We start from the raw sequence: 26,794 nt of genomic DNA, 5'->3' as shown, positions 1-26,794 counted from the left end.
GAAGTTTTGGTTGGAGATCAGCTGTGGGATTTGAAATAAGATCACAAGCCAATTTATTTATGTTTCTCTTGGATTGGAAAGAAACAATTGGAGTCAAAAATTCAGCATGTCCAACAAAATCTCCCACAGGGCAAAATTCTTTTGACCCCAGAAAATTGTAATACCTTCAAAATGACGCTAGAGAGGCTCTTTGAGAAGGAGAAAATTACAATTCATAGCCTTCATAGTCACGAATTAACACATTTAATTCAATGCGCACTTGCAAAGTGCAAAAGAACAAAAATTAAGAAGTCTGAAACAAATTGCTTTCCGATTAATGCTTGGTTTGACGAGAAATGCAAAAAGGCAAGGAGAATGTGGAAAGAGTCAAACAAGGATAACATAAAGCTCAAATCTTACAAGCATTTACTAAGCAAGAAAAAGACTGATTTCATGGTTTCAAGGAGGGAAGAATTAATTTTCCTTGGGAAAAATAATCCCAAATTATTTTGGAAGGAGCTCCAACCGAAAAAGATACAAATTGGAAATAATATTACAGCTTCTAAATGGTTGGACTATGCAAGACAACTTTACCAGCAGGTTCCCAAGGTTGACCCTCCCCCCTTGGTCAACACGGATACTAAACTCTTCACGGTACAAGAGGTAGAGATGGGTATCAAGAAGTTGGGTGTTGGAAAAGCAAAAGACTTAGCTGAACTCCAAGCAGAATATCTAAAGTGGGGCTCAAAGATTCTTGCACCTCACATTACAAAAATCTTCAACAACATCATACAACAAGGGCTCCCCACAGATTGGACAACTAGTCTGGCAATACCTCTTTTCAAGAGCGGTGATGTCAATAATCCCTCCAATTATAGGACCATCATGATAAACCCTTTGTTTGCAAAGCTATTTGGAAGCATGCTAGAAAACAAAATTAGCAAGTGGGCAGAAGAAAGAGATAAGCGTGCTAAAGGGCAAGCAGGTTTTAGACCTAAGCATTCCACAGTTGATCATTGCATAACTTTAAGGCACATCATTGAAAAAGTTTGGGAGAAAAAGGAAGAAGTCTTTTGTTGCTTTGTTGATTTCAGAAAAGCGTTTGACTCGGTTCCTAGGGATAAACTTTGGCAAAGAATGGAGGAACTTGGGGTTCCTAAACATTTGAGAGCAGCTATGCATAGGCTGTATGAAGAGGTGAAAGTCAAAATTAGAACTTCAGCAGGCATTTCTGAAAGTTTTAGAAGCGATATCGGGGTCAAGCAAGGTTGCCCACTGTCTCCTACCCTTTTTGGTTTATATATCGACAAGCTTGAGGAGTGGTTAAATTCGCAAGGGGGTGATGGTATCTATTTGTGCAAGTCTGTTATAAGGCTTCTTTTGTATGCAGATGACCTTACTCTGATTGCTAAATCGGCTCTTGGTTTGCAAGGGCACTTACTATCCCTTGAGCATTTTTGTAGAAGTGTGGGGATGCAAGTCAATATCAGCAAAACGAAAGTAGTGGTCTTCTCTAAGAAAAGAAAACATAACCAACATAAGTTCTACTTTGAAGGCAACATTCTGGAAGAAGTTGCGGATTACAAATACCTCGGAATTGACTTCAACAAAAATCTAAGCTGGAATGGTTGTAGAAAGAAAAGAACTTTGGGGGGTTGGAAAGCATTTTATGCTTTTCAAAATAGGTGTAGAGAGGCAGAGTTATGGGACTGGAAGACCACTCAAACTCTTTTTGGGCTTCTAGTGATTCCGGTGATTCTCTATGGTTGTGAACTGTGGGTTAGCAGTACCTCCGACATGCAGTGGAGACAAATTGAGAAAATTCAGAAGCGTTTGATTACAAACAAATTTAAGATTAAAAGTGCAGTTCCTTATGATATCTTGTTAAGTGAAACAGACACTGCTCCTATTGAAGCAATTGCTATGGTGCGAGTCATAATGTATTTAAAAAAAATTGAGCAAATGGAAGAAGGTAGATGGCCTAAGGTTGTCTTTAATGATAGATTGTGCAAGAGCAAAAAACTTGGATGCAACAAAATAACATATGGTTTAGTAAATAGGGTATTTGCTTGAATGCGTGTCCCATAAACAGCAAAGAGATAAAAGCTTTTGTTATGGAAAAGTTCCACAAACGTACTTGGGATAAGGAGCTAGGAATAAAGAAAAATTACTATATTGAAGTGTTTAATCCCACTCATAATCATCAACCAAAATCATTTGTAAACAAGAAAGATGGAATTTGATCATTACTACTCTATCTACAAAATCATTTGTAAACAACAAGGATTGATGGCCGCGTTAAAAGAACTACATTTGTTTAAAAGCCAGCGAGTGCCCTGCGCTGCAATGGTTCTGTTGCTGTTCATCTATATGTACTATAATGAATACTTGTCTGGAGTAAATCTAAATCTGCCCAATACTACGCAGCCCACACTCATCAACCTCGGCGACTTCTCATGCTGTTCATCCCATTCCCCAGCAATGAACTCATAGTCATACTTAGCTACGTTGTGGCTGACTCTGAGAGTGGCATCATCGTATGCTGTTAAAGAGTCGAGGACGAGGAATGGTCGACTGTGAAAGTATGATCATGGTATGCTGTTAAAGAGTTGAGGCTGAGGAATGTATAGTGCCTGGATGTTAAAGTAAGATGGTTATGTTTTGGGTAAAGCAGGCGAACAGGATTTGGGGAAGGGCGAAGGGGCGAGGAGAATGCGCATTGTTTACAGGTTTGAGTTACAGCAGAGTAGCCGAGGCAGAGGCAGAGGTTATTCAGGCGATTCCTAGAGAAAGGGCTGGTAGATTCTTCGCTTCAAAGGAGAGGAAGTCAGGGTTAGTGCCGAGCGTTGTTTTTGAACAGGAGGAGAATGGGTTGGATGCTGTTCGGCGCAAAAGGCTGTTGAGCGTGGAAAGGGATCAAATCCATGGCCTTGTGAATAAGATTGGCCAAGAGTTCTTCCTGTCTCGCACATTCGAGCTCGAGGTGCTTGCGGGCCCTCGCTCAAGCCATTTACTTGAGAGAGGAAGGGTTGTGCCGCGTAAGGTAATCGCTCTTATATTCCTATCAAAATCATTTGCTGCCCTGAACCCTAGACTCTGAAATATAACTTACTCTTTCTGACATCTTATGTAAATATAATCACGAGGCAAGGTTCACCGGCGCCCTGGCACCGAGGAAATTCTCGACGTGGTATTTGTTTGGGCCCCCAAGCATGCTAAACTGAAAGTGGACGTGCCTCTGGTGTTTAAAGGAGAGGATGTTTGTCCAGGATTAAGAAAAGGTATGCTAAATCCCATCACGAAGTCAACATCGGTAGTAGTAGCAGCAACAGCAGAGTAGTTATTTATATTTAGTTGTGAAAATTTCAGTGAAGTATACCACCATAAGATTGTACAACTCTGCTTCATGCTGAGAGGCCAGGGATTGGTGTGTCACTTTAGATTACTCCATTTGTTCAGAAAACCAGCAACCTTATGAATAGTTGCAAATATTATGCTATATCGAAAATGTGGTCATTCTATGGCAAGCATTATTTGCCATGGTATAAAGTTCTACATGGTTTTCACGTATAGTTGGTTGAACCGATATACATTTGTTAGAGTACTGGGGGAAGATTTTAACATGATAATCAAATAGAGTGGGCAGCAGCAGCAACTCTTTGGAAAACATCGGTTCCCTCGATCTTTCATTTCCCATTCCCATCGCTCCATCACAGACCTACCTATTGATAGATGAGACAAATTCACCAATTCCCTTCAGTAGGTTACCTATGAGAGATATGCTAAGTCCAAGGGATAAGGTGACAAGATAGACTTATAGAGGACAACTCTTTCTAAGAACAATGCTCATCAAATATGGTTAAGAGCATGTGTTTCCTCCTAAGAGGTCACAGGTTCAAAACCAGAGGGGGGTAGAGTATGTATGCCTTCGTAGACTTAGCAGTCAAATCGCTGCGCGGAGGTGGGTCCCTTGTCCCACAAACAAGGGGGTCTCATACACCAATTTGGTGTCTGGCTTGGCTGTGACCTTAAAAATGGATATTATTATTATTATTATTATGATAGGGCAATTCACATCCTCCAACGTAACCTATTTAGGGTACACATGATCTACGACTTGGTAAATAGCAAGCCAAAAGGATCAACCTAGAGTCACAAGGCCAAGAAAAGGCTTCTAAACAATGAATACTAGCAACCAATGGAACAATAAGCCTTCAATAAGACTCAAGTTGAAGCCTAGGGCAAACTAGGGCTTTTTTAGGGCAAGATCTACCTAGGGCAAAAGTTTTCAACTTTGAAATGGATGGATTAGCCACTAAAAGGGGCTGATTTTGAGGCAACCAACACTCCTTCCAATGTTGAATCCTTCCACAAGCCAATGACTTCAACCCTAGTCCAATTTGTGCCCTAGCCCTAGCTAGCGGCTTATCCTCGAGGGGCCGAAAATCAGTTTAAGAGAGAGAAAATGAGATTTAAGTGAAGTTTTGTGGATGATCAACAAAGTGACCAAGGCCAATGCCTAGTCCTTGGGATGATGGAGTCTATGGGAGTGTAAAATATGCTAAATCTTGGCAAGGAGTAAGGGAATAATGAAACCCTAGGTTTCAAAACCCTAGCTATCACTTTTGTGAGGGAGCAAAATCAATTGGGAGAGCTAGTTTAAAGATTCACCAATGGGATTTCCATTCACATTCTATAAGTGAGTAATGCATACAATGCTATCATCTAGAATTCATACAATGAATTTCAACAATAATGTTAAAATTGGCAACTAGGGCCAAACTCCATATGGGTCACCTTATTTATGGCAGCTGATATTTTTCTTGGTTTCCTCTCTTCAAGAGGTGTAGGATTGATCTAAAGATCATCCGATTCCGACATGTATTTATGGAGATATGAATTAATTCATATTATTAACAATTTGTCAAGGTCGGTCAGTAAGCAAATTACCCCCAACTTATCCTCAACGTTGCATTTAAATAGAGGAGACCTCAAGTCATTTGTTACACACATCTCTCATGATCTCTCTCCACTCGTTTGGGTTTGGTGGCAAGAGAGGTCAAGAGGGAGATCTAGCCGCAGTTAAAGAAGAGATCTCGTCGGAGATTAAAGGAGATCTATCCGCTGTTAAGGAGAGCTCCAATACGCAACAAAGGATGTCCTAATCTGCTGTCAAAAGGTGGCCCTAATTCCGCAACAAAGAGACCCTAATACGCACAACAAGCTAAGGACAGGACAGTGAGGGATGGAAGACTGTTTTGGGCATTGTTGAGGAGGCCAAGGTGCTATCTTGAGGGCCGCAGTCTTGATATTGAAGGTCGAGGGTGAGGGGACTGTCTTAGAGCCTTGTTGAAGGGTGAACAGTCCTGCTAAGAAACTGCTGAAGAAGCTGCCGCAAGCATAGTGAAGGATCTATAGGATGCCGCAACCATTTTTGGGGAGACAGGTTTGTGCGTTGGGCTTGAAACTGCCCTAAAGGAGCAGCGTGGAGGGCAACACCCTATTGGAGGACAACCGCAACAAGAGGAAGCAATTCTGGGTTAGTTTGAGGGTTGTTAGGGACTGTGGTTGGGTGCCCTAACCAGTCCAGAATTGCAGCAACGCTAGTGCACACATTTTGAAGTGCATCTTGTATGTGTTGAGTCAGTTTGATGGGCTACTTGTAGGAGTCCTTAGGACAACATAGAAATTTAGTTTGCTGACAGCGTAGAGGGTTAAGGGCTGCATATTGTGCCCTAACCAGATTTGCAGGAGCAGCAAGCAAACAGTGGAGGACAACAACATTTTGTGGAGGAGTGTTGGGTCAATGTGTTGACCAGATTGAATCGTGATTGCAGCAGCCTGTTGCTGCCATGTGGAGGATCTTCCAAGCAGCTAGAAGGATGCATTGAGCTTACTGTTGAAGATTGAAGTTGACTGGGCTTGACCAAGTCACTTAGAGGAAGATTTCCATCTTGTTTGATCAGCATTGACATTTATGATCTAGGCTTTACTGCTATTGTCATAAATTCTCAGGTTTGTATATTTGTATTAAAAACAACACCATAAAATTAAATCAGACCATTAGACCACATAATTGGAGACCAAACTGCACTGTCTACTCATTTTATTAAATGGAAAGAGGTGTACAACAAGGTGTTGGAATGTGTGCACCTGGGCTTGCTCTAGGCAAGCCAACAAAAGCCCCAAAATGAACAAGGGAACACCCTCCTCAAATCTGCCGATAATCCGGCACAAACGCTGCATTGTTACTGCCTAGAAAGGTGCTGTTGCCTGAAATGATCTGTTGTTAGAGCCTTCCCTGTTGCTCAAAAAATTCTGGGAAATTAATCCCAGCTTTTACGCAAGAAACCCAAAATAACCCATGAAGGAATTGGCCAAATGTTGACCTTGGAATTTTTGCCCAAATTCTCCTTAGCTCCTCTACTTGCTAGCTGAGTTGAGACCTCTATTTGACCCCTCAGACCTGCGCAAAAAATTCTATAAAATTAGGAGTATGATCCTTTCCCAAAACCCAAAAAAACCCAGAAAGTGGTTCCAACCTTAAAAAATTGACCCTTCATAGCTTGGCCCTCCTCCAATTTCGAATTTTGTTGCTGTGACTGATCCTGTCAATCTCTGCTCTCCCAACTCCAACAATCCTCCTCAAATGGCCCTCCAAATGATCTCCCAGCACCCCAGCTCCAAACTCCCCCAGATGGTGCTGCCCCAAAGAGTCTCACTCCAATGACTGCACAGTCATGGAGGAGATGACATAGTCCTGCGTGTGATGAAATGAGAGCTGTGTGTAGGATGGCCCTCTTGTCTGTAGCTGCCCTCTATACTCCTGAAAATGATGAAAGGATGCTCCTGTCTCCCCAACTTCTCGGAGTGCCTCATGCTGTGACTGCGCAATCCCTGTGTTGTTGTTACTCCCCGCTGCTGCTGGTACTCGACTTGCAGCTGCTGTAACTTGCCCCCTGCTGCTGCTACGAACTGAGATGAAGAAGAACTCCCTCCTAGGGCTGGCACTCGAAGTCCACCGAAGCAAGGGTTGAGATCTCTGCTCGGAGACACTCGTGTGCTAAATAACACAGTAACCCGGCTAAGTAACTCGAGCAACTAAGATTGAGTTCAATATGTCAAAAGATAAGATATCCAAATGAGGAGAGCTGCTTTCCTTATATAGATTTCGTGGAGCAATTTTCCCTCCATCTTCCCTCTATTGTGGGTCCCTCACCTAACCATCGATTTCCCCTCCATGCAAATCGAACTAGTGAATGCATATTCCCCTAGTATGGGTGGCCCCCACGTATACTTAACCACATCGAAATAACTTCTCCTAAGTCTAGCCTCCTAATAACATCGAATGGCTCCCCATCACGTCCAAAATTGGCCCCAAAATGTAGAAATTAATATTGCTCCAAAATAATTTAGGAAGAGACTTGACATCCAACATCATTTGTAGGTTCTTTAACTTTACCCTGCACAATGTCCAAGACTTTGTTTCTAGCTAGGATAAGATCCATCCTTGTTTTCTAGGCTCTAAAATTTGAAGCTCCTTGAAGCTTATTTTCTGATTTCATTGTTGATGCCATTGGTACACTTGTTAATGTCATTCTTGTAGAGGTCTTGATCTCTTGTAGTCTTTAATAGGCTTCTTTCCAAGCTTGCTTTTGATAATAGTCCTAAAGTGTTGGTTATTCCTTCTTTAATGATGCTCCCAAAGGTTATTGATACTACTTTCTTCAATGATGGTCCCAAAAGACTTTTATAAGATCCTTCAAGAGAAAGAGATCTTATTTTAAGATAATGATAAATGATGTCTTCTAAGAGCCTTCAAAAGATCTTCCTAGATGCTTCTTCAAAGATGTCTTCAAAACTCTTTTCCCAAGTAGCCTTTCTTTCCCAAGAGCCTCTCCTTATACCCTTCCTTGTATCCCTTCCAAAATGATTAGAGCAAATGATCTTCAAGTTGCCTTTTTCCTTCCTCACCTTAGCTTCGATACCATGTTAGAAAATCAAAAGGCAGAAAAAATATTTTCTTACTTTGATAATAGCTTGTGATAATTTTAATTTATATTTTCTTGTCTTCTTTTCATCAAGCAACTATCAAACCATAAAGAACATGAAGATCACAACAATAATAGAACATAGTATGTAGGCTCTCAGCTAGGGAAAAACCCCTCTCCTAGGGGAAAACCCATTCAAAATTCTCTTCTTCTTATAGAACCAAGACAAAATGAGACATTCAAGACCTTTAGACCAAGACAAATGTTCCCTCCAAGCACCAAGTCAACCTTCCAAGAAATGCTTCTTCAAATAAGTCCAAGTCAACAAAATCAATGGAAGTCAAACTTCTCATTTGTTGGTCAACTCAGAGTTTCTGCCCTCAACTGCAAGTTTGCAACTTGTTTTGTGTTGATTTCTGGTAGCATCGGATGTGCTCTAAGCCTCAAAGTTTGCAAGGAGGCTTGGACACATGTATTTTACAATACCCATAAATCGTTTTGGGAAATTCCACTCCGAGACAATTTTATTAAAATAATTAATTATTTTTAATGGGTGCCTAAGTCTAAACTTAGGAAATTAAAATAATTAAAGGGTATTAATCGAATTGAGGGTGAAACTTCTAGAAGAAGACGAAGATCGAGTCCAAATGATTTGAGCCATTGATTAGAATCTAATCTGGGTCGTTGTTTACTCAACTGGAGGATTATAAGGACTTTGATGGGCATTTGGAAAGCACATCGAAGGGAGATCAAGAAATCGAATTTCTCAGAGAGGGCAGTGCGGTAGTTGCTAGAGAGAAGATCGAAGTGATTTCTTCTAGTGAGGGGTAGGGATATTTCCGGAGGGAGATTTCCTGATCTAGAAATACATTGCAGAGGAGGCAAAGAGAGATCTAGAAGAGGTAGCGCAGAGGCTACGTTGGGCAACGTATGCTCACCTAGAAGTAGCACAGAGCTTCAGAGTCCGAAATTTAGCTGGGAAGTCGAGTTCTTGAGTCAGAAGTCGGGGTGTGAGACCAAAGAGTAGAGGAACGAACCTCCAGACAACAAGAGATTCGAGAAGAAGTGGCGTAGATCCCCAGAGAGGTTGACACAAAATTGGGTAGGATGACGTAGTAGCTGTGCAGATTCAGCGTGGGGCCAACCATCTAGGGCTTGGATTAGTGTCGGATCACCAGTAATAGTGTGAGGTATTTCTCACTAATCTTCTGCCAGTCAGATTCTCTGTATTGGATAGCCAACAAAGCATCCAAAGATTGTATTAAGAAAACTACTGCTTAATAATACAAAAACTTAGCTGCTGCACTGGTTTTCCCGCATTAGATTTTTCTGGGGACACTTGTCCGAAAATAACGGTGTCATGTGTTGTGTATTTCTTTCTTGCTCAATTTATTGTTTCTGCTTTTAATTTAATTGGTGAAGGTTGTAGTGTATTAGTTTCAGTATTTGCTGTAGGATGCAGTAAATAATTTGTTCAGTAATTTAACAAATAGAAGATACTTAATTAGTTGTTGCAATAGAAATTTGGGTCTTCCAAATTTTCACATGGTATCGAAGCGTAGGTGAAGCAAGAGAGCAGAGCTGGAAGAGCCCAGCTCTAAAGAGGAGGAAGTTGCGTAGGCAGAAAATTGAATCCTCAAAGGGATTGTGTAGTCCAAGCCAGGAGGGCAAATTTTCGTGGGAAAATCTCTCTCTGAGTGAGTCGACAGAGAGAAAGATTTCCAGATCGAAGTTTGCCAGTGTTAGAGGGAGCAACGCAAAAGCATTAGCGCAAAGCAGTTTTCTAGAGAGATGCAATTTTCTGCAGCAATTTCTAGTGCAGGAAAACGTCAAAAGAGAGAAGGAGACACTATTTTGATGGAATTCTTCCTCAGAGGACTTCCAACCAAGAAGTCCAATTTCTCTATTGTTGAGCAGCAACAAAGAGGAGCAGATCTACTAACTCCAGCAGGGAGTGCGTAGGCTAGCCTAGTGCTGCGCAAAGGAGAGGAGGCAGTTTGACATTTCATTGGCAGAGATGGCATCTAGTGGGTTAAGAGATCAAGATCGATTGGATGGTGCATCCAACTATGTGATCTAGAAGGCAAGGATCTCATGTCTTCTAGATGAGCACGATCTCAAAACCTATGTCGATAGTGTGGTAGCTGTACCCGCGGATCCAGATCTACTCAAGAAGTACAAGGGTGAGATGGCAAAGGCCAAGCGATTGATCCTTGACGGAGTGAGAGATCACGTAGTGTGTCACATTGCCAGCAAAGATACTACCCGACAGATGTGGGAAGCATTGGCTACGCTATACGAAGGATCTTTTGAGCAACGAAAGATGTACTTGGAGCAGAAGATGAGATCCACGCAGATGCAGAAGGGGGAACGCATTGATCCGTTCCTAACGAAGCTTCAGGAAATCTGAGACTCATTGGCAGCTGTGGGGTCAACACCTCAGCCTACCGAGATGGTGAGGCTGGCCCTGAATTTAGTCTCAGAAGAATGGCAAGTGTTTGTCCAGAGTATCCTGGGCAGAGAGAGATTGCCAGATTGGGAAGGAATGTGGGCTGCTCTTCAGCAGGAAGAGATGAGGAGAGACTTAGTCAAGTGCAAACTTGATAGCAGTAGCAGCAGTGGGACGAAGCCCAAGGAGGAGGAAGAAAATGTAGCCCTTGCATCAAAGGGGCAACAGGAGCAGCGAAGAAAGAAGAAAGATGTCTCAAAGATCAAGTGCTTCCGGTGTGGTGAATTTGGTCACTACGCTACATAGTGCCCTCTTAAGAAGAAGGGCAAGGACGAGAAATATGATCTGAAGGCTGCATCTGCAAAGATCGAGGAGGAAGAGTTTGCCATGGTTGCCTAGATACCTCTAGGAGAGAGGTGGGGTGATCTAGAACTGTAAGTTCGAAAGAACTACAGATGGGCAGGATCCTTGAGGAGTCCACCTCTTGGATCAAAACCTTGCTACGGGAGCCCAGATGAGAAGTAGCAAGATGGACCAGGTTAGTTGGTGCAGAGGAGTGTTGGAGTAACAATTGCAGTGGCTAGGAGTGCCATAATCTGAGCAATGCAAAACTAGTGTTGGCAGCAGTGCAGTTGGCACAAAGCAGAGTCAGCAGCAACACAGTGGCTTTAGTAACAACGTAGACACTAGCAGTAGTCAAAACTCCAGCAACAGATGCATCATACTGAACACATGTTTAGCAATTTTGGATGCTTTTTCGTTGCTGAAGTAATAACAACAACAATTGGAGAGGTTGCAGTGCAGATGTAGCATTGGCAGTGGCAGGGCCAACAACAGCACAAATGAAACATTTACAAGGGTTGCAGTACAAATGCAGTGTTGGTAGTGGCAGGGTCAGCAATAGTACAAATGCAGCATTCCGTATTAGTTGGTGGGCAGTGATGTCAGACATCAGCAACATAGAGGGAGATGTTATAGAGAAGGGTGATGCTTCAACAGGTTGCATTACTAGAGCACATTCCTCGGTAAGAGGGAGTGTTGATTTCTGGTAGCATCGAATGTGATCTAAGCCTCAAAGTTTGTAGGGAGGCTTGTACATATGCATTCTAGAATACCTAGAAATCGTTTTGGGAAATTCCACCCAAAGACAGTTTTATTAAAATAATTAATTATTTTTAATGGGTGCCCAAGTCTAAACTTAGGAAATTAAAATAATTAAAGGTTATTAATCAAACTAAGGGTGAAACTTCTAGAAGAAGACGAAGATCGAGTCCAAATGATCTGAGCCATTGATTAGAATCTAATCTGGGCCGTTGATTACTCAACTGGAGGATTATAAGGACTTCGATGGGCATTTGGAAAACACATCGGAGAGAGATCAAGAGATCGAATTTCTCAGAGAGGGCAGTGCAGTAGTTGCTAGAGAGAAGATCGAAGTGATTTCTTGCAGTGAGGGGTAGGGATAGTTCTAGAGGGAGATTTCCTGATCCGGGAATACATTGCAGAGGAGGTAGAGAGAGATCCAAAAGAGGCAGCGCAGAGGCTACGCTGGGCAGCGTATGCTCATGTAGAGGCAGCGCAAAGCTTCAGAGGGAGTCTGAAATTTAGCTGGGAAGTCGAGTTCTTGAGCCAGAAGCTAGGGTGTGAGACCGGAGAGACAAAGGAACGAAGCTCCAGACAGAAGGAGATCCGGGAAGAGGTGATGCAGATCCCTAGAGAAGTTGACACAAAACTGTGTAGGTTGATGCAGTAGCTGCGCAGAGCCAACGTGGGGCCAACCATCTACGGCATGGATCAGTGTCAGATCACCAGTGACAATGTGAGGTATTTCTCACTAATCTTCTTATAGTTAGATTATGTGTATTAGATAGCCAACAAGGCATCCAAAGATTGTATTCAGAAAACTACTGCTTAATAATACAAACCCTCAGCTGTTGCACCGGTTTTCTCGCATTGGGTTTTTCTGGGGACATTTGTCCAAAAATAACGGTGTCATGTGTTGTGTATTTCTTTCTTGGTCAGTTTCTTGTTTCCATATTTAATATAATTGGTGAAGGCTGTTATGTATTCGTTTCCGTATTTGCTGTAGGATGCAGTAAATAATTTGTTTAGTAATTTAACAAATAGAAGATACTTAATCGGTTGTTGCAGTAGAAATTTGGGTCTTCCAAATTTTCACATTCTTCAACTTTTGGCATTGCAACAGATTTGAAATCCTCTTCCTTTTTGCAATGTGTGAGCAAGAATAGTCAAGAATGGATCCTCCTTCCTTTGCTAAGGTTTCTCCTTGACTTCTAGCCTCTTCACACTTCTTCTCTTCTTCTTGCTATTACAGATCAAACTTGTAGATTGTGTTTTTTTTCAAACGAGGACGAAATTCACTTCTATATATACCTTTTCATGTGGTCGAATAGGCCTTCTAGGCCGACTTCTTCAGGATAGGTTGACTTGATCTTGGAGGATTCTTTTGAACCTTGAGATACAAAAATAAATTTTCTTTCTTGACACAAAATGCCCATTAGGGTCTTATATACATGAAAATGATTCTTAAATAATTCTTTTGTCTTGACAAGCCTTAGAAGCATGAAGAACATGCTCGACCTAATTGACTTGAGCATGAAACCCATGCTTATAATAATTTTTCTTCTTATTCTTTTTACATTAAATATACAATAATACAAGTATAATGACAATCTTGAAGACCGAGCATAGTTACATTTCTCAACAGAAAGAAGTCACAAGTGATGATGATCCAATACAATGAGCCTATCCTCTATTTATATGAGGATTAGGAATTTAGGACTAATAGTTAGCCTAACAAAGCCCCTAAAATGAGCTTGATGCTAAAATGTACTTGGGTTTCAAGCCAACCCACTAACTTTATCAAAATATGCCCTAATTAGCCCACACGTGTGAGCTGTAAGCTCTCTCATGCTGACATCATCAACAATAAATGCTCCAAATGCCACCTCCAAGGGTGATGAGGATTCCAAGAAGGTGTAGATGCCCGTGAGGTCCATGATTTGAGGGTTGACCCTCAAATTCACCTCATTACCTCTTGTGAGGTCCCAAGATCCAGCTGGGGTGCAACAAAGTGGTCTCCATGGGTATCCAACTGCTAAAGGAGTTCTCCTCTGGTCCAACATTACGGGCTCTGGTGCAATAAGCCCTCCATAGTCTCTTAGTGTGAGGTCATCCTCATTTGGGCTCTGAATTAGTTGCTTCCCATCAAGTTGTGTCAAGGCCAGGGGGGCATGCTGGGTTTTACTATGTCATCTTGAAGATTCCACAAATCTAGGTCAAAGTCAACCAACGTCCTGGGTGCTTTGGGACATGTCATTTGATGATGCTACTAGGAGGTTCCTGATTGTCAACGCTTCACTTGTTTGTGTCAATGTACTCCTCTGAAGGGCTTGGATACCTGTAGAGTAGGTGCCCAAGGCCTAGGCTGTTGAACCACCTGACAAGAAAAACATGAATTCTAGTGAAAGAAACCAGTTGTTAGGGACTAAGATCAATAATGCATCTAAGTGAACCAAACTTGAATGTCAAGGGCAATTCAATACTTCAAATAATGATCCCTTTCTAAATTTAGGACCTTGATCTTGCAAAGGTGTTTTCTCCCTAGGTATTGGCGGCTAAAGGTTAACCTTGTTAGGTGCTTCCAGCCCCTGAGGGGAAAGTAACAGTTCTTTGGTCCATGCTACAGTTGATAGGTTTTAGTGAGTAATAATGTGGTAACAGAGGGGAGAAAACTTCATGGCCAAGTGCGATGACCAAAGTGACTAGCTAATGTGGTTGCCCACATCTTGTGTATAGATGTGAGGAGGGAGCATTCATGGATGCATGAGTTACCAACTCGACCTTGGTTTTTCCACCTCTCTTCTGCGCCTTTTACTTTTTCTTGATTTTGCCTTGTATTATTGCATATAGCTCAAGGGTTGGAGCTTGCATTGTATGATGTAGCAGTTTTATTACCCCTTTAAGATGAGTCAGTTTATCGCTCCTCAGAGTTGGGACATGCAAGGGTTCCTTCTTATGATGTATTGTAGCAACATGTGCTCAGGAATCGGGTGATGGCCATATGAGGTAAGTAGAGTTCATGCTAGGCTTTTTCCCATGTGCTAATTCTTATTGTCTTGACCATCTTTTGCATTTTCATTTTTCTTTCTTTTATTTTATTATGGCCATGATATGCTTTTTCTGTTTCTCTTAGCTGCATCAACCTCGCAACGCAAAGTTTTTGGGCCCTACTCAAGGTATGTGAACATATGAGTGCCAAATCCCCAAGAACCAATGACAAGTTGTACCCGAAGAATGGAGGTGATATATAGGGCTTGTAATGTAGGATGGAAGGTGTCAAGTATGATATAGGGAAGATGGAACACACTATCTCAATCATTGCTTTCCAGGTATTTCCCTTCCTATAATTTAAATGGCCTTAAGGGAGGTCATATTAGACTAGGATAAGAGATTAACCCCCCAAGCAAGGTGAGAAAACAAGTTTATGGTCAAGGTCTGTCAATCTTCCATATCACCCCATAATCCATACTAAATACCCAAAAAAAAAAACAAGTATAAGCACCTGATTGAAAAATGATCAAAGTACCTTTTGAATGGTAGTCCACCTTCGTCCATGTGCTAATGCTAGATGGGTGAGAAGCACATGGGTGATGCAAGTGGCAGAGATGTACGACATATCATCAACTAATGGTGGTTGGTAGGGTTTGTTCGCTGTCTGGCTGATCGACTGGCTGGTTATTTTGGCGGGTAACATAACCAACACAGTGGCACACCTGCTTCTTTTTTATAGACTAGGAAGAAGAATAGGTACAATGAATCTGGACACATGCACATGATAGGCCACACATGTGGAGCTTGGTGATGTTGGAATATGCGACTAGTTTAAGTCTTCATAATTGTTATTGTACTCATGTCAATATATATATATATATATATATATATATATATATATATATATATATATATATATATATGTATCTTATGATACAAGAAAAGGAAGAAATAAAAATATTGTTTTTAAGCATGGGTATCATGCTTCATTGTATTGGTCATCTAGGTCAAGCATGCATTTCATGCTCCTAGGGTTTTTCATGTCAAAAAAATATTTTCCTTGAGTCAAGAGAGTCCTTGTCAATTGTATAAGACCCTATTGGGCAAGTTGCAACATGTTAAAGATATTGATTTTGAGTCTAGAATGTCATATGAGCCTCCAAGCACAAGTCGGCCCTGACAATGACAAGTTGGCCTAGAGAGAGGTATTCAACCTCATGGAAAGGCTATATATACAAGCAACTTCGACCTCCTTCATCACCAATTCGATCTTTCAAGCAAGAAGTTTGATATCAAGCAAGGAACATCAAAGGAAGCTAGATCAAAGGTCAAGGAAGCAAGGAAAATTCAAGAAGAACAAGGAAAATCTATTTTTGGGCTATATTCTCTCAAACATGCGAAGAAACTAAGGTTTTTGCAGCGATTACAAAGACCGAGATTTCAGATCTAGTTGTAGGTGTGAAACCTTATTGCAAGAAGGTCAAGATTTGAAGCCAAACATACTAGAAGCAAAGGAGGAGACCCTAGCGAAGGAAAGAGACTAAAATTTGGACTTTTCCTAGTTCTCACGTGTGAAGTAAATTAGGGTTTCAGCGTTGTTTCAGGGCCAAAGAGTTGTAGATCGAGTTGCAGATCCGAATTGCTGGGTCGAGAGCTAGATTAAGGTTGATTTGAAGGATGTTGACTCTTGTTGACTTTCGAAGACTTTGACTAATTGCAAGGGTTTTGGAGGGCTGACTTGGTGCTTGGAGGAGGACTTGGTCTAGGGTTTTGGGTTTTGGTTTTCCCATTTGAAGCAGATTCTATAAGAAGAGAAGAGATTCTTTCCGAGTTTTCCCCTTGAAGGGGTTTTGCTCTGGCTTGGAGCCTAATACTATTGTCCATTATCTTTATTGTTCTTGCTCTTGATAATTGTTTGATGAAAAGATCTAATAAAGAAACACAAGAAGATACCTAAAGTTCACAAGCAATTATTAAGGTTAAGGAGAAATTTAATTAATAACTGCCCTACTGTATTCATCAACATGGTATCAGAGCTAAGGTGAAGAAAGAAAAGGCAGCTGGAAGATCGTCTTGTTGACATAAGAAGGGATTTCTTGTTAAGGGGATTCACTTGCAAAAAGGACACAAGGAAAGAAAGTGAGGACCTATTGACCTAGAAGGAAGGTTACTACATCAAGGATTTCATCATCTCAAGAAGGTTCAAGTTCTCATTGAAGGAAGGAAGGACAAGTTCTCGTTGGAAGCTCTCTAGTACACTCCATCATCTTGAAGAAGAAGAAGCATCAAAGAATCTTAGGATCACCATCCACTCTTTGAAGTTGATCCTAGCAGTCATCATTCTAGGGCTTCTTTAAAGTTTCTTTGTAGGTCTTAAAAACATCAAGATAGTTGGAGACATCATCAAGAAGGAGGGCTGTTGGTTGACAAGTAAGTATCATATTGTTTTCTATGTCTCAATCTACAGATCATATGGCTACATTTTGCAAGGAAAGCAACGAGCTTGTTGGATCAACAAACTACCTAGCATGGAAGAAGAGGATTGACTTGGCACTCACAGAAAATGAAGTCATGGAATATGTCTTTGGTGAAGTGGCTGTACCAGGCAAAGAGAAGACTCAAGAGTTAGCAAAATACAAGAAGGGAGAAGGGAGAAGTAAGAGCACAAAGAATCATTGTTGAATCTATTAAGGATCATCTTGTTCCCTTCACTATTGATTTGAAGACATCCAAGGCTATGTATGATAAGTTGGTAAAGTTGTACTCTATTAGTACATCAGGTCAAAAGATATCCTTGAGAAATCAACTATATAGAATAAGGAAGTCAAAGGATGAAGACATGGCAACATATCTTATGGAGATCTCACAAATAAGAGATCAGTTGCAAGGGCTTGGGGAAACTGTTTCCGACTCTAAAATGACTATTTGTGTATTAAATACTTTGCCACCTGATTGGAGCAGTTTTGCAACTAATATCTACTCAAAGAAAGATACTACACCTTTTGATGAGTTATGGGCTCAATGTATCTTGGAAGAATCTAGGATCAAGGCAAAGGATGACACTGAATCAAATGAAAGGTCTCAAGCCTTTATTGCAAGGTCCAAGAAGATGAAGAAAGGGAAGTTTGGAAAGTCCAAAAAGAAAACAGATATGTTGAAAATTCAATGTTTTGGATGCAATGAGTATGGACACTTTAAGAGGGATTGTCCAAACAAGATGAACAACAAAAGAAAGGAAAGAAGTGAAGCTCACATAGCTGAAGAAAAGGGAGAACCTGAGAAGAAGCCAAAAGGAGAAGATCCCAAGGATCTTTACTATTGAAGGAAGCTCCATCTATACTAGGTTCTTTATGCAATTTGTCTTTCTTTTATTAAGTAGAAAGTAGAGTAGCATGCATTGTAGTATACTCTAGGAAAATCTTTTCTTTTTGTAAAAGCATGGCATCATAGAAAGAAGCAATTGATAGTAGAAGAATTAGAGTCTACGTGATTAAGTTGCTTTGGTAGGAATCTCTAGCTTTCAAAGAATGAGAAGATTGGGACCATATTGCATATTATAGTTCATCCAAACATTTTCTAACATAATGTTAGAGGTAATCATTTTTCAAAAATGGATCATCAAGATCCTATAAGAACCATAATTTTGGAAGGTTCTTGGAAGAAGCATTATGACTAGTATATATTCCATCTAGTATGGAAACAATACTCTTGAAGGATGAAGGAATGCAGATGGTCAAGTTGCAGTATGAAAGGCATAATGAAAGTCTTTCTCTCCTTGGAAAAAAAACCTATCTTTGAACAAGTAGAAGAAGGTAGCTTGTACAAGAAAGGATGGCTAGATGGTTGTATGGAAGCGAAGGTGTGCATATTTTATGTAACTTCTCTCTAGGGCAAGATTCATATCTACAAGAATCATGCAAGAAGAGTTGGCTATGAGAATGTGCTCAGTAAGTCTTCCATATGGTTACATGATGCTTGAAAGAAGAAATTGAACATGGCTAAAGGTCAAGACTCTCTCACAAAGTAGCATGATGATATTGGTCAACATCAAGAATGGTCTCTAGAAAATAGAAAGAGAGTTAATAATGACAACTCCGAAGAAGAAATTGCAACTTGTTGGTCAGTTTATTCCATGGGCACTTTGATCACAAAGCATGAATAAGGATCTTTGGTAAAAGATGAAGATGGCCCATGCGAGAAGATGTTGTCTCACAAGTAAGCAAATACTTTGATGAAAGGGGCCATCATGATAAGCTAAGTCTAATATTAATATTAATATTTTGGTATTGGTTATATGGTTGACATATTGTTTTGCTACTTAGAAGAGTGTTGTAGAAATACATAATGACAGTTGAGGAAAGTTCAACTGTTGGTATTGTACTCGATTCAAAGGAGATATGGATTGAGTAAATGGTCTTGACAATCCCTAAAGGATTATGTAGTCAAAATGTTCACATTATCATCTTGGGATTGAAAGGTAGCAATATAAGAGGATAACCTAATGTTCATGTTTCAGTGAAGATCACTTTCATATTTAAAGGAATCTATGATTAACTCTAGTTCGATAGGCTCAATATAATGCCTTCATTGATGATGACTAAAGGAAAGTGATATGGAAGGTTGATGGCTTGAATCCTGTCACAAGATTGAAGGAAGAAAACCGCTCTACAAAATCCAGGAAGAAAGAAGCTCAAAGAAAGGAGCCATGCAACTATCTCCATGAAGAATTGGTAGCTGATACACTTATGAAGACAAGCTAAAGAGCTTGTGGTTATGACTTCCCAATTAAAAGGAAGTGAAAGGAATCTCCTCTATATTTGAGAGGGAGTTAGAAGTCTCCTTAAATATTTAAGGAACACGGATTTATTCCCTGATTAAGTGGGAATGAGGATATCCTCCCTAGTTGAGAGGGAGTGATGATGGACATTGTATTCTCTTCTATCATGTGTCATGCACTAGGCCAGGACTAACAACCATACGTCTAGTGAAGGCCATGGTAGGGAGAATGGAGGATTGGATAAGCATCTGAGATTTCCTTGAGGATAGAAAATCCAAGATAGGAAGTGGACCAACACTCTTTGAGGATTGGACAGGTATCCAAGATAAGAGTGGTCGAAGAGGATTGATATTCTTTGAGGATTGAGAATCCAAGATAAGAATAGTCCTAAAAGGACATACCTAGTGAACATCCGGATGGGGTATGTACCTTGAAGAGGTAGTGTGGTATCTCACGTAAAGCCTCCCAGCATTATGCTCTAATATAAGAAGAGCTTGTCAAGTTAAGGCCTTACTATGTTGACAATGCTGGTCATGATGTTGATGCTTAAAGATATCTTACCAATTTGAATCTTCTTATGAGAACTCTTCAGTTTGAGAATAACCTTGTACCGGTTATACAATTATGAATACCTCCCTAGTTAAGAGGGAGTGTTGGAAAATGTAACTAGTTTTGGTCTTCATAATTGTCATTGTACTCATGTCAATATGTATATCTTATGTTATAAGAAAAAGAAGAAAGAAAAATATTATTTTTAAGCATGAGTTTCATGCTTCATTGTATAGGTCATATAGGTCAAGCATGCATTTTATGCTCCTAGGGTTTGTCATGTCAAAAGAATATTTTTCTTGAGTCAAGAGAGTCCTTGTCAATTGTATAAGACCCTATTGGGAAAGTTGTAACATGTAAAAGATATTGATTTTGAGTCTAGAAAGTCCTATGAGCCTCCAAGCACAAGTCGGCCCTGGTAGTGACAAGTCAGCCTAGAGAGAGGTATTTGACCTCATGGAAAGGCTATATATACAAGCAACTTCGACCTCCTTCATCACCAATTCGAACTCAAGCAAGGAACGTCAAGGAAGCTAGAGCAAAGGTCAAGTAAGGAGAATTCAAAAACATGGAAAATCTATTTTTGGGCTATATTCTGTCACACGTGCGAAGAAACTAGGGTTTCTGCAACTATTACAAACGCTGAGATTTCAGATCTAGTTGCAGGTTTGAAACCTTGTTGCAAGAAGGTCAAGGTTTGAAGCCAAAAAGACTAGAAGCAAAGGAGACCCTAACGAAAGAAAGAGACTAAAATTTGGACTTTTCTGTTCACACATGCGAAGTAAATTAGGGTTTTAGTGTTGTTGCAGGGCCGAAGAGTTGCAGGTCTAGTTGCAGATCTGAATTGCTGAGCCAAGAGCTGGATTAGGGTTGATTTGAAGGACGTTGACTCTTGTTGACTTTGGAAGACTTTGACTAATTGCAAGGGCTTTGTTGGAGGGCTGATTTGGTGCTTGGAGGAGGACTTGGTCTAGGGTTTTTGGTCTTCGTTTTCTCATTTGAAGCAAATTCTATAAGAAGAGAAGAGATTCTTTCCGAGCTTTCCCCTTGGAGGGGTTTCACCCTGGCTTGGAGCCTAATACTTGTGTCCATTTTCTTTATTGTTCTTGCTCTTGATAATTGTTTGTTGAAAATATCTAACAAAGAAACACAAGAAGATAAGTAAAGTTCACACACATTTATTAAGGTTAATGAGAAATTGAATTAATAGCTGCCCTACTATATTCTCCAATAGGTGAGCCTGCTAACTCATCAAGAGGAATCTTTGGACTAAGGAAAATCAACACGGCAAACAAGAAGGCGTCTTCAAATAAATTTAAGGACAAATTGACAAGAAAAGAGTGAAAGAGCATCTATTTCTAAGCAAAGGTACCAAATTGACTTCACCAAAGGAGACATAATGGATCCATACAAACTATTTTCATCAATACATCATCTCAATTCAAGGAATCAAGCAAGGGACTCACAAACCAAGCCGTTGATCAATCTACAAGTCAAGTTCAAGCCACTTTCAAGGAAGATGTCCATATATTGTAGCCGTTGGAGGGGAATTCAAGCCCAAGTCAAGGAACGTTCAGCACAATTGAAGGATGTTGGGTCAAAGGAAGGTTTCTAAGTTATGTTCAAGAATCAAGGTTGAATTAAAGGTCATTTTTGAAGCAAGTTTCAACCTTAGCCAATGGTAGACATCCATGTGCTAGCCGTTGGGAGGTCTACCCTCAATCCTAGCAATGTGGAGGCCTAGTATTGGAGCGTTCAAGCAAAGGAAGCATTCTTGAATTTTTGAGGGTCACTCAAGCAATTTTTTTGTGGAACGATGGACCTAAAAGGCCTAAACAACCCTCTTGTGTAGGCTACAACCTTCTTCTATGAGATATTGACCTCCTTTTGTGAGGATTTCAAGCATTGCAAATTTAAAAAATAATTTTGACTTAGTCTCCAAAGATGTTGTGGACGACAAGTGTCCTAAATTTGTGGATCTAATTAGGACTGTTGTTGAGAGCCTCATCTATAAATTTAGAGCTCTCCCTCCTTAGTAAAGCATGTTGTGAAGATGTGAGATTAGTAATGCCATAATAAGAGGCTAGAGCTTCTTTGTTGCAAACACTGTGTCTTCAATTTGTGGATTGGCTATTCTTACATAGACCGCTGTCTGTAATGTGTATCATCAATGAGGGGGTAACAGGCTGTGAATTGATTATTCCTGAGATCAGCAAATCCTCACATCTGGATGTACTATGCTGGAATTGCTTTCAATCTGAAACAGGGCATTAGTATAGTAGATCCTTTAAGGGTTTTGATATTTTATGGATAAATTTTCGGACATCCCCCTTTATTATTTGTATGCTGCATAGTTCTAATGTAGTGATATTTTGGCTGCATATTGTTAGGAAATTTAAGCAAAGCCTAGAATCTCTGAAGAAGAATGACCAGCTCTGCTGACTGCCATTCAGTGTTGTTGCTATAGGCCTTTTGACTGTTGGTTTTGCTTGGTCAGACCTGCTAGAGAAGTGCCCTACAAACCTCAGAAGAATGAGATCTGTTCCACTTTCTTACTATCTCACCCATATTAGGTCAGGACCAACCCTTGAAAATATGTGCACAGAATCAAGTCAGGGCCAACCTATGATGTAACTCAAAGTTCATCTGGAAATTTTATTTTAGATTGAGGTCCTTTAGAGATGACCTGACCATTAATTAGTGCCTTTCATCGGATATATCTTTCTATGTCTACTTCAGCAAATTTTTGTTTTGCATACAACCTGTAATATCTAGTAGATAGGGCTTCTCAAACTTTGTCAATAACCGAAAGTAAAAATGGCGTTGTAAGTTCAAACAGCTTTTCCCTGAACAAAATATTTTGATTAGGGCGCATTCTTCTGATAATAATGCCAAAGATATTTTGTTATCAGCTGGAAATAGAAAAACCCTGTATGCATAACATCATGTGAAACACTAGTGAGTGAGCCACCTCTAGTATCAAATCCTAACACCAAAACCATGGACATATTTTCTAAGAATGAGACAACAAATTCTATGTCTACTATGTATAGGATCTGGCTCTTGTGCTGATATGAATGCTGTAGATCTTACTCCAAGTTGAAAAGAAACTCCCACCACAAATTTCTTCCTAAATCAGTGTGATGATAATCACCTTTTGTTTGGTAGGCTGTACTGCTGTTCCAAACTTCTGAATTATCCATGCTCCTCCTTAACTATGGCTGTAAAAATATGCTATATATGCATCATGTATGTGGTATATGACAGCCAGGTGGAAGTGGCAACGACACTGATTTGGAAGCTCCATAAAGTACAATTTTAGCCTGAACTGAAGTCTGAATTTCCTGGCCATAACCCACTTTTTTAACAGCTTGGTAGAGCAATGTTTGAGAGCTGTATTCATCATAATATTGTCATTCAACCTGGCCAGACGAGTTAAAATATGCAAATCTTCTATTCACGTACCAGCTAAAATTATCATGGAAAACAAGGTGTGTTACTGCTAAAACTAGCAGGGTTGGCAAGGTACAACCAAAGCTGCTATGTGTAGGAATTTACAGGGTAAGTTCCTCAGAAAGAACACCAAAAGGACACCGCTCACAACCAGATCACAGATCAATACACCAGTATTTTTGACGTGGTTAAAACCCTCAAAGAGGGAAACAGTCCACGGCCTGCGCCAACGTGGCTACTACAGGCAATTTATTAATCAAAGAATGAAAATTTACATAAGCTTCTCTCATGCACGGATTACCCGAACAATGACCCTCCATGCGCTTTAAATAGAACTCATGGACCAATCGGGTGTCAAGCCACGGATCAAGTGTCGGTAATACCGAGTAGAGAGTGAACCGTCGGATCACTACATATCGTGACCGTCGGATTGTAAGTTACAAAATGTACAACGGTAAAGAAACACACTTTACCTAATTCTATACCTAACTCTACACTAGACCAAGTTGAACTTAACTATATCCTATGTGTCGGAATATCCTAACATCCCCCCTTAAGAACAACTTGGGATAGGATTGAAGGATTTACAAATATGACACAATAGGAGAAGGAAGGAGGCACTAGAGCCTATCCCCCCTTAGTGACAACTTCCTGAACTCCAAGCATATATCGAAGTTTAGTGAACTTCGCCTCTGTGAGAGCCTTTGTGAAGATGTCTGCAACTTGATCATCTGTTGGACAATATTGCACTTCAAGAACATGGTCATGAATGAGCTTTCTGATGAAGTGCATGTGTAGTTCAATGTGTTTGCTGCGCTGATGCTGGACTGGATCTTTGCATAGCTGAATGGCACTTTGATTATCACACCAAAGTGTGGTTGGATGCTGCTGCTCAAAGCCAAACTCTGATAGGATCTGACGAAGCCACAAGGCTTCCTTACTAGCTTCCACGGCACCACGATACTCTGCTTCTGCTGACGAAAGAGAAATGGCAGCCTGTTTCTTACAAGCCCATGTAATAGGTCCTGAACCAAGAGTGAAGACATAACCGGCAGTAGACTTCCGATCATCAGGGTCACCAGCCCAATCAGAATCAGTGAAACCAACTAATAGAGGAGCTGCTTTGGCACTGTAATGAATCCCAAACTGTATTGTACCTCGAACATAACGAAGTATTCTTTTGGCTGCTTTCCAATGACTTTCACGGGGGTTTTGCATAAAACGAGCAACAAGGCCAACAACAAAGGAAAGATCAGGACGAGTATGGGTTAAATACAAGAGTTTTCCTACAAGTTGACGGTATAAGGTAGCATCAACTTCAGGAGAAGTACAAGAGACTGAAAGTTTGACTCCAGACTGAAAGGGAGAAGGGGCTGGCTTACAGTCTTCCATGTGAAAATGACGAAGAATATCACAAGCATACTTGGACTGGGAAAGGGAAATACCCTCCTTGGATTGCAAGACTTGAAGACCGAGAAAATAGTGTAAGTGTCCTAAGTCTGTCATTTCAAATTTCTTTTTAAGGCTGGACTTCACATGGTTTATAAGGTTGGGATCACTACCAGTAAGAATAAGATCATCAACATAAAGAACAAGGATGATAAGAGAGTTGCCCACTTTCTTGGTGTAGACAGTATTGTCAGAATAACACCTAGAAAAGCCAGATTCTAAAAGAAAGCTATCCATTTTGGCATACCAAGCCCGAGGAGCTTGCTTGAGACCATAAAGAGATTTCTTAAGTCGACATACAAGGCTGGAGTCTGTTTGGATGAAGCCAATGGGTTGTTCCATATAGATTTCTTCATGCAAGTCCCCATGCAAGAAGGCAGATTTAACATCCATCTGATGGACTTCCCATTTTAAAGAGGCAGCAAGGGAAAGAACAAGGCGGATAGAGTTCATTTTGGCAACAGGGGAGAAGGTTTCAGTGTAGTCAATGCCTTCAACCTGTGAAAAACCCTTAGCAACAAGACGAGCTTTATGTTTATCAACTTTCCCATCTGGTCCATACTTGGTTCTGTAAACCCATTTACATCTAACAAGTTTGCGTCCCTTTGGTAGAGGAACAAGATCCCATGTATCATTTGTCAACAATGAATGATATTCTTCATTCATAGCTGCTTCCCAATGTGGATGGCCTGAAGCTTCTGCAAAAGTGTCAGGATCATGATTTACTGGAGCTTGAGCCAGTAAAGAAGAGGCTCTTTCAAACTGAGAACGTGTACGTCGCTGATCTGTAGGATCACCGGCAAGATCACCTGCTGCATCCCGAGTAGCACGGACCCATCTTGGAAGTTGAGGATCCTGAGAAGGTGGGGGAGGATTATCATCCTCACTTTCATCATCTGAAGAAGAAATGTTTTCAAAAGTAGAAGAGATAGGAAGAGGTGGCACATCCGCCGGACTAGGCTCGCAGGCCGATTTATTTTCATCAAATTTTACATCTCTTCTAATGATAACATTTTTGGACTTAAATGGAATAAGTCTATAACCTTTTACATCTTCAAAATATCCAACAAAAGTACATTTCTCACTCTTAGGTTCTAAAGCTTTATGCTTTTCATCTGGAATATGGGCCCATGCTTCACTTCCAAAAACACGAAAGTGACTTACATCTGGTTTAATGGAACTCCAAGCTTCTTCTGGAGTGATATTCTTTAGAACCTTAGTAGGAGTGCGATTGATTATATAATTTGCACAATTAATTGCTTCGGCCCAAAAACTAAGACTGAGTCCTTTAGATTGCAGCATACAATTAGCCATTTCCTTTAAGGTGCGATTTTTCCTTTCAGCTACACCATTTTGTTGTGGAGTGTATGGAACAGTATGTTGCATTTGAATTCCATTTTCGGTGCAAAAGTTGATGAATGTGTTTTTAACATATTCTCCACCATTATCAGTTCTTAGCTTAAGAATTTGATGTCCAGATTGTTTTTCAACAAAGGCTTTGAAGGCCAAAAATGTGTTAAATACTTCGCTCTTGAGTTTTAAGAAGTATACCCAAGTGCGTCTGGAGAAATCATCAATGAAAGTTAAGAAATACTTGCAGCCAGAGAATGAAGCAACAGGAAGTGGACCACATAAATCACTGTGCACAAGCTGTAAAGGGGCTGAGGCGTGCCAAGAGGCACGTTTGTCAAAACTGTCCCGATGATGTTTTCCGAGTACACATCCGGAACAAACACCATCTCTGCAAGATACCATAGGAAGACCTGTCACCATATTTTCTTTACATAGATGCTGAAGGGAGCGATAGTTTAAGTGACCAAATCGCTCATGCCAAAGTTTGCTCACTTCATCATTATGAGCAACAAATACTGAGGGAAGATTTGATGACCCAAAGTTGTGAAACTTATACAACCTTGTGGAATCATCAGCAAACCAGTAGCTAGAATCTGTTTAGGATCTCTCAGATCCTTGATTACAACATCATGAGGTGAAAATTCAACAATTTTACCTTCACCTGAATGAGTTATCTGATATACAGATAGAAGGTTGCAGGATAAGGTTGGAACACATAAT

At 40.5% G+C, this 26,794-nt stretch overlaps 1 protein-coding gene across 1 annotated transcript in view; it reads left to right on the top strand.

Annotated features, from left to right (window-relative positions):
• The first annotated feature begins 2,276 nt into the window (after nt 1-2,276).
• The window catches only part of LOC149141977 (uncharacterized), a 33,928-nt gene continuing 9,410 nt past the window's right edge, over nt 2,277-26,794 (top strand). The window contains exons 1-2 of the mRNA XM_089448549.1: nt 2,277-3,022; nt 3,131-3,260. Coding sequence (XP_089304675.1) covers nt 2,630-3,022; nt 3,131-3,260 — 523 coding nt within the window. The 5' untranslated portion in view covers nt 2,277-2,629. The remainder of the gene's footprint in view (nt 3,023-3,130; nt 3,261-26,794) is intronic.

Source organism: Pinus tabuliformis, chromosome X (genome assembly GCF_031772625.1).
Source record: "Pinus tabuliformis cultivar Carrire ecotype Pingquan chromosome X, CPIR1, whole genome shotgun sequence".
Taxonomy (NCBI): Eukaryota; Viridiplantae; Streptophyta; class Pinopsida; order Pinales; family Pinaceae; genus Pinus; species Pinus tabuliformis.
The sequence above is the reverse complement of the archived record's forward strand: the minus strand, read 5'-3'. Positions and strand labels throughout refer to the sequence as shown.